At 45.2% G+C, this 19,876-nt stretch overlaps 1 protein-coding gene across 3 annotated transcripts in view; it reads left to right on the top strand.

The window, feature by feature from the left end:
• Positions 1-19,876, top strand: part of SLC17A9 (solute carrier family 17 member 9) — a 31,953-nt gene that overhangs the window by 866 nt on the left and 11,211 nt on the right. Inside the window, exons 1-6 of one of the 3 annotated variants that reach the window (XM_084645592.1) lie at positions 3,569-3,692; positions 11,855-12,052; positions 14,158-14,297; positions 16,004-16,103; positions 17,527-17,657; positions 19,111-19,207. In XM_084645592.1, the coding sequence (XP_084501718.1) occupies positions 11,880-12,052; positions 14,158-14,297; positions 16,004-16,103; positions 17,527-17,657; positions 19,111-19,207 (641 nt within the window). In that variant the 5' untranslated portion in view covers positions 3,569-3,692; positions 11,855-11,879. Of the gene's footprint in view, positions 1-3,568; positions 3,693-6,142; positions 6,208-11,854; positions 12,053-14,157; positions 14,298-16,003; positions 16,104-17,526; positions 17,658-19,110; positions 19,208-19,876 lie in introns of those variants that run through there. The other 2 variants (XM_084645591.1, XM_084645590.1) reach the window with 2 other exon arrangements.

Here is a 19,876-nt window from a genome sequence, read left to right as displayed (position 1 = left end):
TCTGAATGACAGTGTCATTTTGTCAGGATGGTCCAGTGGTTGGGGATCCATTCTGAGCTGGGACACAGGGAGGGCTGAGTTCAATGCATTGCTTTGCCACAGACTTCCTGTGGACCCTCTGGCAAATTACTTAATCTCTTTGTGTCTCAGTTTCCCAGCTGTAAAATAGCTATAACAGCACTTCCTGACCTCACAGGGGTGTTGTGAGGATAATTACATTAAGACTATGAAGTGATACAATGGTAATGAGGACCAAAGAAGAACCCACATATAGATAGATACTGTACAAACAGTCTTCCTTGTAAAACTGTGCTATTCCAATCAGGACTGTTTTAATAAGAACAATAGTACAAAAATGCACCCCTGAGAAAGAAAAGGTAACCACTACATAGAATACAAAACACTTTTTTTAAATGCAAGACGACTGAGCTTGTATCTGCCCTGTAGCTGGTTATTCAAACGTGCCATTTGAAACATTAAGAGCTTTTGATCAAAAGGTCTCAGCAGTTATGTTTGCACTGTAGATAATAACTAATTAGGATTAAAGGTAGCTCGACTACTCAGTAATAGTTTTTCCAAGTTAAATGATTGACTTAAAAAACAAACAATTTTTCCAGCCAAAAATGTGCATCCACACTGCTTTATGCTGATTATAGTTGAGGTTACCAATTACAATGTACATTGTGAAAAATCATATTCTAAAATGGTTTAGCTGCCCAGTCTTAGCTATTAGAGGGTGCAGCAGTGTACCTGATTTTATTTTAATCTGAGTTGATCTGGGAAGGATTTCCTAGCTCATTTTGTATTCTCCACTGTGTGTGTAATAGTGAAAACAGGCTCAAACCTTGTGTCTGAAGTTAGTTGTATAAGTCTATGGCACATGCTAAGTGATTGAGTGACACGTGTAAAATTGCTACACTCTTCCCATCTTCATTACACATGAGTACAGTGCTTAGTACGATGGGGCCCCAATTCCTGACTGATGCCTCTTGACGCTACCACAATACAAATAATAATTTTAAAAAATGGATTTTTCTGAGGATAGCAGAGTCTCCAGGTTCTTAAGCCAAAATGTACTGCCTATGACAGTGGTGGCAGGTGTAAATTCTGCGTCGTCTTGTGTTCTGTAGGAACCAAAGAATTACCAATTTTTAATCTCCTCTCTAAAACCGACTCTTCTCTGTGGCCTTGGGCAAATCACTTAACCTTTAGGCCTCGGTTTGCAGCCACTCTAATAATGCATAAGGGTGCTGTTGGGAATTAATTGGTTAATGTTGGTGAAATGCTTGGGAGATGGGGATAGATGAGGATGTGACTAATTGGCAGAAGCCTTGCAAAACTAAAAGCTTATCTTGGCGAGAATTCTTATTCTTATTTTAAAATGATGTGTGCTTCATAGCAAATAACCATGACATAGGTGGCTGGTGAGACTGATCTTGATCCTCTAGTCTGCAGAGTGTGGCTGTAACCCAGAACCTCCCATCACCAGCACCACACAGGCGCTATAGAAAGTCTTCTGATCAAATACCCATTGAAGCCAATAAATCCAGTGGATTTTGTGGCCTTTGGTTAAGACCCCCAGAAGAGGTGGTAAGAAAATAGAATCAATCTGTGAAAACTTATTTGATTTTTTTTCTTGATTTGCTTTGAAAACTATGCTGTTGAAAAGTTAGCAGTCATTTTTAACAAATGTTCTTAGTGATCATTTATGTTGTGGCCTGACCCAGACGCTCCAAGCAGAATTGGAGCTGCACAGTACTGTACTCCGTATAAGCAGAGAGTAAAGGCTAGACATGCAGCCCCAAAGAGTTTACAGTCTAATCTGAGAGGTTGCAATCTGTAGAGCTGGTTGTAATTTTTTTTAAAGCAAAAATACAGTTTTTGTATTGGTCAACATTCTTCACTTGTTTGCGGGGAGGGAGAGAGGATAGATGGGCCCACACAAAAATTCTAAATGAAAATTTCATTTTGCTAAAACTTTGTTTCAAACTTATGTCCCCCCACCTGTGCTTCTCTGATTGGTTTACTTTTTCCCATTAGAAAAAGGGTGGGGGAGGGGGAGTTAAAAAAAAAAAAAAGCGAGAGTGCATGAGAATTTGCCCCACTGGTTCAAAGGGACATATTGGCAGGTTTTGAAAATTTTCATTCCAAATTTCTTCCAAAATATATATATATATATTGTTGATGAACCCCTAATTTTTGATGAAAATTTAGTTGCTGCCAATCCTGTGCCCAGCTGGCTCTATCAACAAGTGGTTATAACAAACCCTATGAAGGAACAGGGCAGAGGATAATGGAAATGGCAATAAGATTAGCATTTGTACTGCTAGTGCACATAGAGGCTCCAGCTACAATCCGAGCCCTATTGTGTTATGCACAGCACATGCAAACAGAGATCAAGTCCCTGCCCCAGTGAACAAGACAGTCAAAGCGTGGGAGGGGAAATACAGGAACAGAAAAGGGTAGTGATTTGCCTAAGGTCATGCAGCAGGCACGTGCATGCAGGTTTATAAGCTAACTATCGGAGCAGATGGATGCTTTCTAATCAATTATACGTTTAAAATAAGACATAAATAAATATCAGTATTTCCAGATGAACTTTACTTTACTCTTCATTCAAGCTAATGAGCTACTGTCACAGAAACAAGGATTCATCAATATGGAGAAATGACATAGAATCCATTTTCGTACTGCAACAAAAGACCCGCCAGGCAGCCTTCCAGATCCTCTGTGCCCCCTTGGTGCAGTGAGACAGATAACCACTTATCATTGCACGTTTGTTTTTCTGTCTTTGTTCTCCCTGGTTCATTCTGCTTCCTCTATTGTTCTCCATTTCTTCACCTCACTTTTCACTTTCCCTTCTATTGTTTTTCTCATACATCTTATCCTATCCTCTCCAGCTGCCATTCCTAAACTTTCGGGGAACTCTCCAGTGGTTCCGTTATCCCATACCATCCCTTCTCTTCCAAGGAACAACACTCAAAACATTCTGATTAGGGTGCTTGAATAGCTGTACAGGAAAAGGATGTTACTTTGAGATCTATGGTTGAAAAGTGCTCTCCAAGTGCTAGGTTTTATTAGTTAATTTATTATTGTTCTTACTCAAAGTGCTTTACAAGCAAGGGCCCCCAGGAGGTATGTAAATATCATCATCCCCAGTTTACAGTTGGGAAACGAAGGCACAGAGAAGTGAAATGCCTTGTCACGTCATGGGCAGATCCAGGCTCAGAAGGTGGAGTCTAGGGGGCAGATTCTGGGCTGTGCCTCTCAGGTGGTGCAGCATAAAAGACTCAGCAGGGATTGAGGGCCTTGTGCCTGATTTGTGTCCATTTATTCTTATGTAGAGACTATCTCTACGTAAAAGAATAAATGGACACAAATCAGACATCAGGAATCAGACAAAAGCCAGTAGGAGAACACTTCAATCTCCCTGGACATTCTACAACAGATTTAGAAGTAGCCATCCTTCAACAAAAAACTTAAAAAACAGACTTCAAAGAGAAACTACTGAGCTACAATTCATCTGCAAATTTAACACCATTAATTTGGGCTTGAATAGGGACTGGGAGTGGCTGGCTCACAACAAAAGCAATTTTCCCTCTCTTGGTATTGACACCTCCTCAGTTATTGGGAATGGACCACATCCACCGGGATTGAATTGGCCCTGTCAACACTGGTTCTCCAATTGTAAGGTAACTCCCTTCTCTTCATGTGTCAGTATAATAATGCCCGCATCTGTAATTTTCAGAAGTGGGTTTTTTACCCACGAAAACTTATGCCCAGATAAATCTGTTGCCACTGAACTCCTCGTTTCTGTTTCAGTGACCAGCATGTCTGTGTGTGATTACAGTTGCACCTTTCCATCTCCTCCATGCCTATTTAATAGTTTTTTTCTGCTCATACTACTGGCTAGAATCAAATTCTGTCTTTATTCTGCCAAAAGCAAGAAATGAAAAGACGGAATGAACAGAAAATTGCTCTTGCTAAACAGTGCTTGTTGCAATCTGTGGCTCTGCTAAGGAAATCCATGCTCAGGAGGGATGCATGAAGTAAACAAACTTGTCTTCCCAGTGGGGAAAAATCCCTTCCCTCTAGGTCATTCTAGTTGGTCATTAACTGATTGGTTTGAAAAATCAAAGCTACCTTTGATGACTACAGATCATAAGGTGTCAGCTGGTGTATGACACATTGCAATCACTTTAGGGGGGAAAAGGATTCTCTCTCAACAGTTATTAATTATGTTTGTTATGGCAGTGCCTATAGGCCAACCAAGAATGGGGTCCCATTGTGCTTGGCACTGCACAAACAGAGCAGTAGACTGAATAGCCAACAGTCTAATTAGGCAAGGCAGACACAGGGCAGGGAAGGGTATAATAACATAGAGAAGCACTAGGATTTTCAATGGTGGGAGCAATCATTTTTTGAGAAAAAACAAATGCAGGGAAGACAACCATCAAGGTGAGTTAAAAATAACTACTCAACACCCTTGGCAGTATCTCTGATTTCACTTGCTTCCATACAGTGTTATTTGTGTGACTGTGCTGTGTTTACTTCACATCAAAAGTTGCCACAAACATGCTGTAAATTAAAGCAATGGACAGGTAAACTGCAAAAAGTCACAGGAATAGGACAATAAAGCAGGGAGGATTATCAAACACGACTGGAAACAGGGTTATGGCTCTGACGCTTTCAGCAGCCCGTGAAGAAAAAATAAAGTGACCTCTGATACAGGAGAGGGTTAGGTTTTTGAAGTACTTCCTTAATTACTGTTGACTGCAGTCAGAACACCTGATGTTCTGAGACATCAGAGCAGGAATGGGAATTCTCTGGTAAGTCTCTGTGCAGTGAAAACCTGCAGCAGCCAGGTCTAATTCTAGGCTAACAACACTCTTGCTCTTTAGTCCTTGTGAAGACATGCATGAGGTGTGTGACAACACTGTGCACACAAGCAGTCACCTGCATCCCAAGAACTCTCAGCACTTTATGAGGGAGGGACCATTCTTGTCCCTTTTTTAAAGAGAAGGAAACTGAGCTACAGAGACACTGGGGCGGATTCGTCAGAAATAGGGAGAAGGCAGCTTGCACCTCTCCTATTCCAGAGCTGCCACAAGGTAGTTCTGAGCACTGCCCTAACTTGCAATCTGTCTGCAGTTGTCCCGATGGACCATTGCCCCAGTGTAGAATCACCAGAGGGCTGGTTCACTGTGGCTACCCGCCCCTGTCTGGAGCCATACAAAGCAGCATTACCAGGGACCAGGATCTGAACCTGTAACTTCTTCCTACCATAGGAAACTCCCTTTAGAAAAGCAACAAACGTTTGGGGCTACTCGCCATGTAGTTGGATGAGACTGTTCTTAGCCTTGCTGTCTGAACTCCTCTCTTATACCTCCTTAAAATACACACATATATGACCATCCTCATTCCAGCCTGAAAGGCAGCATTAAACTAAAATCTAATGATAGCTTGAGCTCCAGCGAATCCATTTGAAAAGTCAGCCGAAATGGCTGTAAACAGACAGAATCACAAATTGAGGGAAAGGGGTAAGACTGAGTCAAGAGAAATGAAGTTGAGCAAATATTTGCTCTGTGGCAGCTACTGGAGAAATTCCTCCAGTGTGAAAACACATTGAAAATAAAGGAACACTATGCTGCTTGCTGGCTTTCCCTAGGCTAGAGTGAGGCTTAGGTTATTTATTTAGTTTGCTTTGGGAGGCTCTGCAGCATCCTAGGAAATTAGTCAAAACCGATCTCAACTGATACAAAATTTTAGAGAGCGATATTTGCTTTCACCTGAGCTATTCAGTTTGTATGAGTAGAGTCCCAGGGGATTGTTACCCAGGGACACTTCAAAGCAGAGCTGCAGTGAACAGCCAGAGAGCTGCGTCTGCTTTGATGGAGACATGGGGCTCAGCGCTGCCGTACAAGAAGAAGAAACAAGCGTCAGATACAGCTGTCTGAGGGTTGTCAGAATAAACAAACCAAACCCAAGCCTCCATGGATTACTGTGCCTCAAACACAGGAGCTGATTATAGGTGTGTCCCAGAGTTGGCTAGTGCTTGATAAAACAAAGGTTACTTTCTAGGTAATGAACTTCCCCCATCCCACACACATGTGTCCCAGCTGCTTGGGAAAGAGATGGAACCACAGGTTTTTATTTCATCTTTATGATTTCCTGTGGAGCGTTGGGGGTTGTGAAGCTTTTGTGCAGGTAAGAGAAGTGGAAGCATTACTTTGACAGCTGATATGAATTCAGTTCCCTGCAGGGGCAGACGTCCTTCCACTTGTTTTGCTGAGAGATAGCTGCTAGGCTCGGGTCTCAAACTTTTGTATGGGTGACCCCTTTCACATAGCAAGCCTCTGAGTGCTACCCTCTTTATAAATTAAAAACACACTATTTTTATATTATACACTATTATAAATGCTGGAGGCGAAGCGGGGTTTGGGGGTGGAGGCTGACCACTTTCATCCCCCATGTAATAACCTTGCGACCCCCTGAGAGGTCACAACCTCCAGTTTGAGAACCCCTGATTATGGAGATTGACAGCTGAGGAACTGGTCTATTGTCTCTCCAGCACTCCCAGCCCATAGTCAGCAGGACTAGCTCTTACTCTCAAGTCTCCAGGGTAGTGGAGAGCACCTAACAGGCTCCTGAAGAGAGACTGGAACTGAAAACTCAACAACGCATTAGGACTAGACATCAGGAAATTGAGTTCGTTCCCAGCTTGGCCACTGCCATGTGGAATTTTGAGCAAGTCACTTAGACCTCTGTTTTTGTGACTCAGTTTCCATAGTGGTAACAGGCAGATTATGTTTTCTCCCTTGATGAGGGAGGTTATTAGGTTGAAATTTATTAACACCTCATAGACTTTAAGGCCAGAAGGGACTATCGTGGCCATCTAGTCTGACCTCCTGCTCATTGCAGGCCACAGAACCTTACCCAGTGAAGCACGTTGAGCTCAGATTGAGAGTGTTACAGACATGCAAAATATTTTTATTTATTAATATTTAGTACTTGAGATAGGGTCATATATTTCCTACCCTCCTCACCCTTCCCAATGTCTGTAAAGACTTGCCTAATAACCTTGTATGTTGTTGTTTTGAGCTAGGCAGAACAGCGACTCATCGGCAGTTACAATGATAACTATAATTAAGGAAAAATGCTTCCGCAACTGAGGCTCTTTCCTCTGATGTAAGCACATCCATATCCTTCCACAGGATTAATTCTTTCAAGGGTTTGGTGTGGATGTGGGCACCTGGTGCTTATATGGGACATTTAGTGTTGTTTTAGGTGACATTTCCAGCCAGAAAATCCATTAAGAAGCTTGTACTGTTCTGGAGTCTTCATATTTCTCCACTTGGTTTATGCTTATAGCTATAGCTAGACTTTTTTAAAAAAATCAAAACAATAGAACTAAATAGAACAGAACAGACTAGTAATCAAAGAGAATATTCAGGCCACGTGAAATAATCTGCCACCCTTTAAAAAAAAAAAAAGGATTAAAAACTAAAGCTCATTGGAAAATTTCCACAGAAATTTTGTCAAAACCCAGGTGGGGAGAAAATCATTTTTCTGTTTTCCAATCACCCTTGTTGTGGTCGTTTCTGTGTATTATTTATTATTTTTATTACAGTAGAGCCTAAAGGCTTCAAGCAAGATTAGGGTAGCATTATGCAAAGCACCATGCAGCCACACAGTAAGAGATAGTCCCTGTCCCAGAATGCTTACCATATAAAGACAAGAAAGACAAAGGAAGGCGTATTATCTCCATAGGAAACAGAGATTAAGGGGCTTGCCAAAAGGGGCATAAAGAGTCCATGACAGAGCTGGGAATTGAAGCAATGGTCTTGAATCCCAGTCTAGTGCTTTAACTACACCACTGTCTTTCCTCTCTTCTTCTACCCATGCTCAATAATGCTGTAGGCCTTGATCCTGCATGGTGTGGGTACAGCATGTTACATGTATATGCACAAGGTAAGAAATTCTGAGCTGGGACAAGGAAGGCAGGTGAACCTGATTCAGTGTTAATGAGAGCACCACCTGTACAGCCACCCGGTTACTTCTGTAGGAATCACACTGAATGGGCGTGTGAGTTAAGCAATTCCTCTGCCTGTTGAGGATCAAACAAACTCCTAGACCCAGCCACTCCCTGTCAACATCCTGGGCCTGACTCTCCCACTGCCTCTTGAAATCATTGACACCAGTGAAAAGTAGATGTAAAAATGTTACTATAGTGATTTGATACAAGGTGTAAGCCCCTTATCTCTGCCGAGGGCCTGATGTAAAGCCCACTGGAGCCAAGGGAGCATATCCATTGACAGCTTTGAGTTTGGGTCAGGCCACTAACACCTAGCCTTACTTGACTCGTGTGCTTTCTGATCACACTTGCATTAGGGCATAAGGACTTTGGCCCAGACACTCAGTACGCTCTCGAATGAATTCACACAGAAAAATGATAAAATACAAAAATCCCCTATCACCCGTGGTCAAACACTTTTCCCAAAGCAAGTCTCTGACCTCTCAGTCCTCATCCTCAAAAGAAACCTGCACACCTCCAAAACACAGGCCTGGGAACTGAAATGCATAACTCTGCAGGACACTAAAAACCATGGACTGGTTTTATGGCTGGTTATAACAATTTGTAACATTTCTGCCTGCTAACCCTTAATAGCCCACTTCATTTAAGTGGTCTCTTACAGCATGCGTGAGCCCTTGATACTTAACAATCTGTCCCAACTTGTATTTAGCTCAGACACTCTGGTGAGCTTCCCCAGACCTGAAGAAGAGCTCTATGAAGCTCCAAAGCTGGTCCCTTCCACCAACAGAAGTTGGTCCAGTAAAATATATTACCTCCCCGGCTTGTCTTGCTCACATCCTGGGACCAACGTGGCTAAAACAACACTGGAAACAGATCCTCCAAGGTATTTAGGCTCCTAAATTTCACTGAAGTCAAGGGCCAGGAGGTAGTATCTTCCTCCAGCAAAAAATATTTACCCTCAGTTGGAGTTTCCTTTTCATTTCCTTTGAGGATCTGGGCCTCTGTGTGCTTGCCGCGGCAAAGACCCGCAGGACCAAGCAGTGCAAGGCAATATTGTAACGAACAATTGAACTAGTGGGCTTGAGTCACTCTTGCTTTGCACCTCCATGCACATATTCACACCTGTATGGGTGCCTCTGCACGCTAGCATCTTACATCCCCTTTGCACAGCCCTAGATGGTAATACAAGATGCCCACCAGAAGGGAATCAGGCCTCTTTCCTGATCACGGAGGTCAAGGATGTCAAGGATTCCATGACTTTCCAGGACCTCCAGGACTTCTGCAGCAGCCGGTGTGGCTGGTGCGGGGGTCCCCTGAGCAGCTCAGGCAGCCCCAGGGCCAGCCACACTGGCCGCTGCTGGGACAGTCGCGGGTGCCCCCAGCAGCAGGAGTTGGGGTGGGGGAAGGCGCTCAGGGCTAGTGGGGTAAGGGCATGGGAGGGGGTTAGGACTCCGGGTGGCGCTTACCTCGGGGGGCTCCCCAGGAGCAGCAACATGTCCCTCCTGCAGCTCCTAGCTTCTTGCGCTGCCTCCACCTGCAGGCACCACCCCAGCAGCTCCCATTGGCCACGGTTCCCAGCCAATGGGAGCTGTGGAGCTGGGACTCGGGGCAGGGGCAGTGTGCGGAGCTATGAGCTGAGGGAGGGATATGTTACCGCTTCCGGGGAGTGCTGCAAGTAGCCAGGTAGGGAGTCTGCCAGGCCCCCCAACCCCTCCGCTCCAGCACCAGCGGTGGACCTGGGCTGCTCCCTTGTGTGTCCCCCCAGAGCACCCACAGCACCTCCCGGCCCCCCCCCCGGCCCTCCCCCAAGATTTAGTCAGGCAGGTTTACTGCCCGTGACCTGTCCATGACTTTTACTAAAAATACCCAAGACTAAAACTTAGCCTTAATCATAAGGAAGAACAGAAACAAATGTGAAGAACAGAAACAAATGTAAAGAACTTTTTACATCACAAATTAAAATAATGTGAGTTAAAAGCATCATGTTCGATAGACCCGGCCTGACTCCCCTTCCCTTCTTAGGTCAGCCCAACAGTTCAGAATTTGCACACCTGCATTTTTAGTTTTACTGGGACCAGTTGACCACATTAAACAAAACTAGGTCAGGGCCATTTCCGGCTGAGAGCTCCCAAGTAACACCAGTGCACTGAGGATGGTGGGGGAGGACGTTTCCATTTGGGGGTAAAAAAAAGGATGATTTTTGGCTTAGGGGTGAATTAAATGTCCACTGCTGAAATGTCTCCTTTTAACATAACCTTTGAAGGGCGTTTTAAGAGCATCTGTCACAGTCGCAGTTTGTTAAATTAGCCAGGCAAGGTGAAATGTGGTTAATTGTTCTTCAGGCGGGATATGTAATTTTTTGAGTTAGTTATTGTGTGTGTGAAGGGAGAGGGAGGGAACCTTCATAGCACAGAATGAAAAGTCCCAATACCTCCTACTAGAACTTGGCATTGAATCCCTTGCCCTTCCATTCAGGATATAGCAGTACATTAATTTCTAATGGGCACAACAGCCTGGCATGTTTTTACCCCTCATTGTGTTTTATCTCAGCCTGTGACAGGGCCCTTTGACAAGTTTGTAAATGGGCTTGTGTTCTATTGGGATAACCGGACTCCGACATCTATCATAATTAATTCTAACGAAGAAAAACAAATATTCATTTTCTGTACAAAAGATGTCCAAACAAGGATGGAAGGTGCAGTGGGTTAGTTCCATGATTCCATGTATTCCGTGATCAGGACTGCTTCTTTGTTATACATTTGTACAGCACCTAGAACATGGGGCCCTGTCCTGTACTGTAAAAATAAATAATACTCAATTCCCCAGTCACCGTGACCCTGATTCTGAAATTTACTGTGCACAGGGGGACGACTACATCCACACCGAGGTCAGCGGGGCTCTACACAGGAACGGGGGTGCACCCACACATGGTACATTGCAGAATCAGGACCCAAATATATGTCAGAACGTTTGTCTTTGCTGCAGAATTGTTCTCCAGAATCGAAGTAGAAGCAGGTGCCGTTCCCTACCTGCTCTCAAACACAGTGTGCATCCTATACACAGTTTACTTCACCTCCTCCCTGGGATTTGGTTTTCTTAATACAAAACTAGCAGTAATATATTAATAAAGTTCAGCTCAAACCTTTCTGGCCTTGCCTTTTCTTAGGGAATCCTCCCTCTGGACAGATCAGTCCACACCTCAGATCCTCCCTCTGTAGAGAGCTTCTCCTGATATTTGGGTGGTAACAAATCACCTGCCTTTGAGTCAGGAGAACCCACTTAGCCCTTTCTCAGCCTAATCAACACTTGCTATCAAGACAAGGTGCCTCCGGCAAACACTGCCAACCTGTTACACTAACCTTTCATTTGTTGTTTATATTTTTTAAAAGATTAGTTTCTAATCAGTTTGGTTATAAAAACAACAGTAAACAACTCTTCCAAACATGGACCAAGAGTAAGCAATGCGGTGACTTATACCCTAATCTGCAGACAGCATAAATCTGAAACCTAAAGACTGCAATTGGAATATCAGCATTGCTAACTGTTTCACAGCTGGGATCAAAGCAGTGTTTAAGATTAAAGAACAAGCACAGGACATAAAGCCAGGTGGATGAGGCACTCTTTGAATGTAAGTGACAGGATGCAAAGCTGGCATTGCCGTGACATTTAGCTCTTTAAGATAGACTTGTCTGGCTTGCGAAAGCACTTAGGGAAACCTGCCTCACCTGCGTGGCAGCATTGTGTGATCTGAATCACACATTGGCACCTGGATTTGTATCAGTGCTTGTTTGTTCCCTATCTCTTTCTTCATCCTTGCAGGCCTGAATCTCGAATCTGGACTCTGATGTTACTGCTTGGGACTTGTTTACTCTACTGTGCCAGAGTGACCATGCCTATCTGTGCTGTGGCCATGAGCAGTCACTTCGACTGGGACAAGAAACAGTCCGGCATTGTTCTGAGCAGCTTCTTCTGGGGCTACTGCTTAACTCAGATCATCGGCGGATACCTCAGCGATCAGTACTGGAACTTTCTTATATTATCCCTTGCTTAGTTTCTGCAATAAAAAGTCTTGGCAAAGTTACTTTGTATCTAATCTCCATCCCAAGGGGGTGAGGATTGATAAACTATCTGTGAAGTACATCGATATCTCTGGAGGAAAAGCACCATAGGCCTGATCCAAAGTCCATTGAAGTCAATGGGAGTCTTTCCATTGACTTCAGTAAGTTTTGGATCAGGCCCTGTGGCTCTGATCCAGCAAAGCACTTACGCACGTGCCCAACCTTAAGTATGTGAGTAGTCCCCATTGGTTTCTAAGTTGGTACTGATCTTAAAGTTACACAAGTACTGAGGTGCTTTGCTGGAGTTTGGCCCATGTGCAGTTTAGGAATTACCTACATGCAAAAGTTGTCGTGCTTTAAACTATGCCGGTATAGTTCAAGCTGTACAACCCCCACTAGTGTGGACACAGTTACATCAATTGGCATTTGTACTAGTACCACTTACCCCCATATAGGAAGAGGAATAAGCTAGACAAGTATACGGCACCTCTATAATTGCATCCACGCTAGAGGTTGTACTGTAGAACTATTGCCATAAAGAATCACACCCCTAACCAAAATAGTTATGCCAGGACAAAACTTGTGTGTAGACCACACCTTATTATTATGGGATGGTGACCATTGCAATGCCCTTCCAATAGCCAGCATTAACCAGCTGCTCACGTCAAGCACAATCTATTTATTAACAAAAGCTAAACACCATCCTCGTGTGGATGGCAACTTTCAGACGGGTTATTCAACTGATGAACAACCAGCGAGGGGCAACATTCCCTGGTCTGCAGGGAAATCAACTCTTTGTTTCTACGTCTCATCCGCGGAATCTGTTTTCTCTCTCTTCTTTCCATGCCCACGTTTCTGTGCTGTTCCTCCCGAGTTTATTCCCCTTTGCAGCCCCCAGTCGTGCTTGGGAAACACATATGCTGCACAGTTTGATTGTATTAATTAAAAAACAACCAAAACACCCAGTCAGCTGTTTTGTGGAAACCCCAGTAATTACCTGCTTGAGTTCATCCCCCAGACTGCGGTGTCCTCAGGGGGCACGGCTTTCCTGTAAAATCTTGTGTAAGAAACACAGTCTCGGAGTCACACATTGTCTGTGCAGTGGCCTGTGCCATCGCATTGTGGTCTTTAATAGACTCTGCAAGCAAAGTACACACAAGACACGAAAGGTTACAGGCTAATGCTAAAGAGCGGATGCAACAGAAAATGCCATCGTCTTTTGAGAAAAAGAGTACAGTGCTAACTACTTGTTAAAACTTCCCCTGCATCAGGGATGATTCTCTCAGCTCTGAGCTTGTGACCAGCCTGCCCCTCCGCATTGCTGATTGGGAAGGGGATCCTGGCTATTTGGGATGGAGTATAGAAAAGGGGATCCCAGTACTGAGCAGGCTGAGAACGACTGCTCCCTCTCTGTTGTTTGTAAAACTCTCTCTGTTGCTTTAAAATCAGGTTTCCCTCCCTGCTGATGTCGCCCTCTTTATCTGTGTTCACCTTGTGTTTCTAAGGTGGGCTTGTAATTAACACACTCCTCCTTTTGCTTGCTTCCCCGTGGGTGCCCACTTGTCACTGAAGATGTAACTGTATGGACAGGTGGAATGGGCAGTCACTTTCCATCCCAAACAGGGTGAATGTGGCTGGGATTCAGGCACTCATCCCCGCTCTCTGCAGCTCTTGGGGAGCAAGTGGGGATTTCCCCTGGGTACCCCTTCACCCCACAGTGCATTCGAGGGCCTCTCAGATGTGCAGTGAAATGGTAGGGATGATGCCGTGTCCTGCGGCTACAGGATGGTACAGGACACGTGCAGTTCTGGAGATGACTCCAGTTGCGATGGGGAAGGGTCTGCTGTGCTGTGCACCTCACTGAAGGAAGCAGGTGAAGGGAGCAGGTCAGCTGGACATTCCTGAAAACATTTGTGGGATGGGAAGGTCAGGTGGAGAGGCCTGGCTGATGTTCATTATTAAACAGCTAGGAAGAGAAGCCTGAAGTCCTGATTCCTAGTCCGTACACCAACCCCATACCCTACCCACAGTTCCCCCTTTACATAATGCATGCTTATCTTTCAGGATTGGAGGAGAAAAAGTCCTCCTCCTCTCTGCATCTGCCTGGGGTTTCATCACCGCGATCACTCCGCTGCTCACCTATATCAGTTCTGCCCACCTGATTTTCATGACACTTGCTCGATTCCTCATGGGACTATTGCAAGGTGAGACAAAAACCCCTGTGCGTGTGTTTGTTCCACCCATGCTCATACAGCAACTCCAGATATGACGGATTCAAATGCAAGTCATAACAGCAATGTGTAAGTTGCAATGCTGGGTAGAGCAAACTGTTTCTGAGCTGCCCCCCACGGCTAGAACTCCTGGGCGTATAAAACCAGCTGTGGCTGGGTGCAGAGTGTCCACCAAATTGGGCCAATTGAGAAATTTGTCTCTGAGAAAGGTGCTGTCACTTTAAAAAGCTTTAATCTCTGTGTCTGCCTCTCAGACGGTAAAGGTGCTTCAAAGCACCTGCAATCTGAGAGGCTATTTGACCTTTTGTCTGAGCTTTGATACTTTGGGATGATTTTCTCTTCCACTTGCTGAACTAGGTCTTGGAACTGTGGAAGCCTGGCAAGAGCTACCCAAAAGTTGGCTGGGTGACTTTTTCTTGTTAACCGATAAGAAACTCGGGGTTATTTTCACCGTTTTGTTTCTGGGCTGCTGCCTCCACAGACTGGGTGCCTGATACATCATTATAAATAACTACATTTTTGTAGGTTTCAGAGTAGCAGCCGTGTTATCTGTATTCGCAAAAAGAACAGGAGGACTTGTGGCACCTTAGAGACTAACCAATTTATTTGAGCATCAGCTTTCGTGAGCTACAGCTCACTTCGTCGGATGCATGCAGTACAACATAGCTTCTCAGTGAGGGCCTTTTCTCCTGCTTACTCCTTTTTTCCCCGTCTTTCGTTGTACTCCTCCTTCTCTATGTAAGTGTTTATTATTTTGGGACCACATGTCTACCAAGGACTAGATAAACACTAGGTAGCATCCATTCCAATTTTAACCATATACAAATTAGCCCTTATGTTAACCATTGCAACAGCTGACCCATCCTAGAATTCACCTCTTTCTCCCCCTCCCCCGCAGGAGTTTCACATCCTCTCCACATCTGTCTCCGTAGTATCATGAATGCCAGCCCCCGCATTGAAACCATCTGGTGCCATTATTGTACAAAGTCTTGGGATGCTATCCCATGAGACCCTGCCACTCAGCAGAGCACATGATGTTGTCGTCACCAGAACCAGGATGAATCACCCACTTCATCATAAGGAAAAGCTGGCAACTGTTTAATAAGGATTAAAAGTTACTTTTTCAACCCTGGGGGAGAAAAAGGATCAGTTTTGGTGTGGCTCAGCTACTGTGTAGCGGTGGAGTGCTGACCTGGTGGTTAAGGTTCCCTGGCCTGGGAATCAAGAGAGCTGGGGTCAGTTCCCAGCTCTGCTCAGACTCCTGGTGTAATTTTTAGTAAGACACTGAATTTGTCTGTGCCTCAGTTCCCCAGCTGTAAAATGGGGATAACGACCCTGCCCTATGTCATGGGAATGTTGTGGGGATAAATGCATTCACACTTAGGAGGGGCTCAAATATTACAGTAAGGGGGGGCCATGGCAGCAGATACAGAGAAGGCACAAATGAGCTTCCAAGTGGCCATGTGGTATATATCAAGAGGAGCGGTGGGCTGCCATAAGACATACTGGTGTGTGACACAGTGAGGTCATTGCTTTGGATACCGCAAAGAGCTCGTTGACTCGTTTTGGCATTTATCTATTGTTGGATTTGATTTGAACATGCTCACCCATGAGCGCAAGTTTGAATGATGTGTACCCTGACTGGCAATGGCTGACACTTTCATTTCCACTGTTGTTAGGAGTGTACTTCCCTGCCTTGGCCAGCCTCTTTTCTCAGAAGGTCCGTGAAAGTGAGCGAGCTTTCACATGCAGCACAGTAGGGACTGGCTCTCAGTTCGGGTAAGTTCCCCTTGGCTTTGGGCAGTGAGTGACAGAGGCTCCGGGGGATGCCATAGTTAGATAAAGTGCCATTAAACGGCTGCAGGCAAAAACACCAACCCACAAAGTACATCTGGATCCTGGAGAGTATCCGTTCCAGTTGAAGAAGGCTCTGACAGTTGCTATAGAATATACACACTCGTTACTGAAGTCTTTGAGTCCTTTACAATGTATTGTTCTCAAGTGTATTGAGGATTTTATCTTTTCTTTTGAGCAAGTGGCTTGAAGGAGCTGCTGTTACATTTGGTTTCCAACAGGAGGTGGCATGGTCCAGCAGGAAGAGCAAGACAGACCATCTAGGGTCCTGAGTTCTGTTTCTGACCCTTCCACTGACTTGCTGCATGACCCTGGGCAAATCACTTAACCGCCCCGTGCCTCAGTTTCTGTCTCTGTGAAATGGGGATTAATAATACTTTCCCACCTTTGTAAAGGTCTTGGAGAACCTCTGATAGAAAGGGCTAATGAGCTGCAAAGCAGCGGTAGTATTTTATGCACCATATGTATGTATGACTCCGTTCCATCCTGTGACTTTCTTTTGCTGACAGATGTATTCTGGGATGTAAATGGTGATCTTGCTGGAAGGACTAAGGGTATGTCTACACAACAATTAAACGCCCACGGCTGGCCCCAGTCAGCTGACTCAGGCTTATGGAGCGCAGGCTGCGGGGCTATAAAATTGCGTTGTAGACATCCAGGCTTGGACTGGAGCTTGAGCTCTAGGACTCTGCGAGGTGAGAAGCATCCCAGAGCCCAGGCACCAGCCTGAGCCTAAATGTCTACACGGCAGTTTTACAGACCCAGAGCCCGAGCCCCGCAAGCCCGAGTCAGCTGACACGAGCCGGCCACAGCTGCTTAACTGCTGTGTAGACATACCTAAGTGGACTAAGGGGTCTTTCCATGCTAAAATGTCCCTATCTCAGTGCCTGTCATCAGAGTGTACATCAGCGTGCTCTGTGGCATCCTTTCATTGGCAGGTATTTCAGACATCAGGAGGAAACAGAGGCCTAGATTTGTGACCGGTGTAAATTGACCATGTTCCAACAACTTCAGTAGAACTATGCTGACTTGCACCAGCTGCGGATTTGAAATACCCAAAGTGTCAAACTAGGAAATAGAGCAGGTTCTTCTCCAGTGCAGTCGCAATAGAATGGTCTATAGTACAGTGGAATGGTTTTTCATCACCAGGCAACCTCTCCTCTCAGCATTATTGAGGTAGGAAAGATTAGCCAATGAAAATGTTTGATAAGATGAACAGCTCCTGAGGGCTGGATAAATAACATCCAATACACCATCGTGTTAACTCAGTAACACTGATGCATGGATTGTGAGTTTGCCCAAAGAACACTCTTATCAGTCTCATGATCTCTCTGGCCTTTCCTTCCAGGACGCTGGTGATCGGTGGGGCAGGGTCCCTCCTTCTGGACTGGTATGGCTGGGAGAGTGTCTTCTATTTCTCTGGTTTACTCACTTTGCTCTGGGTTTACTGCATGTTCAAATACCTCCTGAATGAAAAAGGTAACCCCCCACCCTATTCATTCATACTGGCAATAGCTGTTCACTAGGCTGTGCTGTGGAAGTGACAGGAACGTGATGTATGGCAATTGTTAACCCTGGCACTTCCACCTCCTCCTTTGGCTGGATTCTGAGTGGCACCCGACCTGCTAGGCCACCTCTGAGCAAACCTACTGGATCAGCCCCACATGTGATTTAGGTGTCCAGAAGGCTGGCTCTTCCTGGTTTGTGAATCTCTCGGGGGCTTAGGAAGAAACTTAGGTGCTTAGAGAACTTTTACTGCAAAAACTTAGGAGCTAAGTGAGCTTAGGCGCCCAGAGGGTTTGGCAGGAGATTCATGGATGGTGGTGGATCCAGAACTGGGACTTAGATCCTTAAGCGTAAGACATGGGCATCTGAGTCCGGGCTTTAGGCACCTAAGTACCTTCATGGATTGCAGCCTAGCAGTTGTTAATTTCTTTGTAGGCTTTACAGAAAATGAGAGTTTTAAGGAGGAATTTGAAGGAGAATAATTAGGTGGCTTTTTGGATGTTTACGGGGAGCCAGGAGCACCAAAAGCTCCCTAGAAGTTGGGGGGCACCAACACCAGAACCATGATCCTACCCCTGCTCCACCTCTTCCCCTGAGGCCCCGCCCTTGTTCCATCTCTTCCCCTGAGGCCCCGCCCTCAATCCGCTTCTTCCCCCTAGGCCCCACCCTTGCTCTGCCTCTTCCCCCAAGGCTCCACCCCCACTTGCTCCTCTTCACCCTCTCCTGCCTGTCACTTGCCCTTAAGGCAGGTAAAAAGTGATGGGGCCATGGCCCCCCAGCCCCGCTGTTCCAGTGCCCCGGTGGGGAGCATCTCCTAAGTGTAAGGGGCAGCATGGGAGAAGCACAGAGGTGCTTGTTTGAAAATGTATCAACTGAGCAATGGAGGCAGGCAGGAGGCGGCAGTGAATGGGAGATGATAGCTAGGGTGGGGGATAGGCCATTAAGGGCCTTGAAAGTGAAGACAAGGAGCCTATGTTTGATGCAGCAGAGAAGGGGAACCAGTGGAGGGATGCAAAGAGAAGCGTGATGTGGGCAAAGTGATGGGCTACGAAAATGATCTTTGCAATGGCCTTCTGCGTGGATGTGAGCAGGGTAAGATTGCATTGGTGAAGGCCAGTGGCAGTAATTGAGACTGCACCAGAGTCCTTTCCGGACAGAGGTTCAGCATTAACTCTTGATTTGCTGTGTCTGGAGGCATGTGTGTGTGCATGGGGTGGGTGTTTGGAGGAAGTTCAGTAAGACATCATGGCTACTTGAATGTAGTTTTTATTGCTTAATGCATAGATGTTCCAGGGTTATCTTTTTGAATGCATATTTTAAGCAGTTCTTAAACCATGTGGTTAAGCCCTAGGATAAAACAGATCCACCCTGTCTGTACAGACTATTGGAAAACATAGCTTTGATTTGATATATTTCTTCCCTGCAGAACTCATCATTTGCTTAGAACATTTTTCAAAGGGCCTCTCGTTATCCAAACAGACCAAAGTTCCCTGGAAGCAGTTATTTAAAAAGGCCCCTATCTGGTAAGTAAATGTCACAGCCATGTGTGTTGTGGATGTCAGCCCCTCTCTCGTGCAGAATTTGGTTTTGTTGTTGCTCCATCTTCCTTCCATTCTGAAGCCTTTGTGTCCTGCTCCTGGAGTTAACTACCACCATGCATTGCCAAACTAGGCCAGCCGGGGGCAGAATGGTGGGTCTTTCCAAGGTTGCTATTTTTATTTGATAGCTATTTATTTATTCAGGAAGTTTTAACAGGTTTACGAATCATTGCCATGTAAATATCCGAATCAAAACAATAATCATTACACCAATGAGCTTATCACTAGGCAGTAAATTAAACATCATCATTTAGCACGGTATGACCATATTACAGAGTGAGTTTCTTTACACCATCCAATCCCCTGTGAATTATATTTGTCTGTTTTACAAGCAGTGCTTCAAACAGTCCAGGGCATAATGCCACATTCTGTATTTAGAGAGACAAGGTGGGGGCAGTAATATCGTTTATTGGACCAACTTCTGCTGGTGAGAGAGACAAGCTTTCGAACTACACAGAGCTCTTCTTCAGGTTTTTCCAAGACCTGTGGCTCGAAAGCTTGTCGTTGTCACCAACAGATGGTTCAATAAAAGATATTACCTCCCGCACCTTGTCTGGCGTTGCATACACTCTGCATTTGCTGCTCAGAGGACAC

The sequence above is a fragment of the Lepidochelys olivacea genome (genome assembly GCF_965140295.1).
Source record: "Lepidochelys olivacea isolate rLepOli2 genome assembly, chromosome: 13".
NCBI classification, from domain to species: Eukaryota; Metazoa; Chordata; order Testudines; family Cheloniidae; genus Lepidochelys; species Lepidochelys olivacea.
The sequence above is the reverse complement of the archived record's forward strand: the minus strand, read 5'-3'. Positions and strand labels throughout refer to the sequence as shown.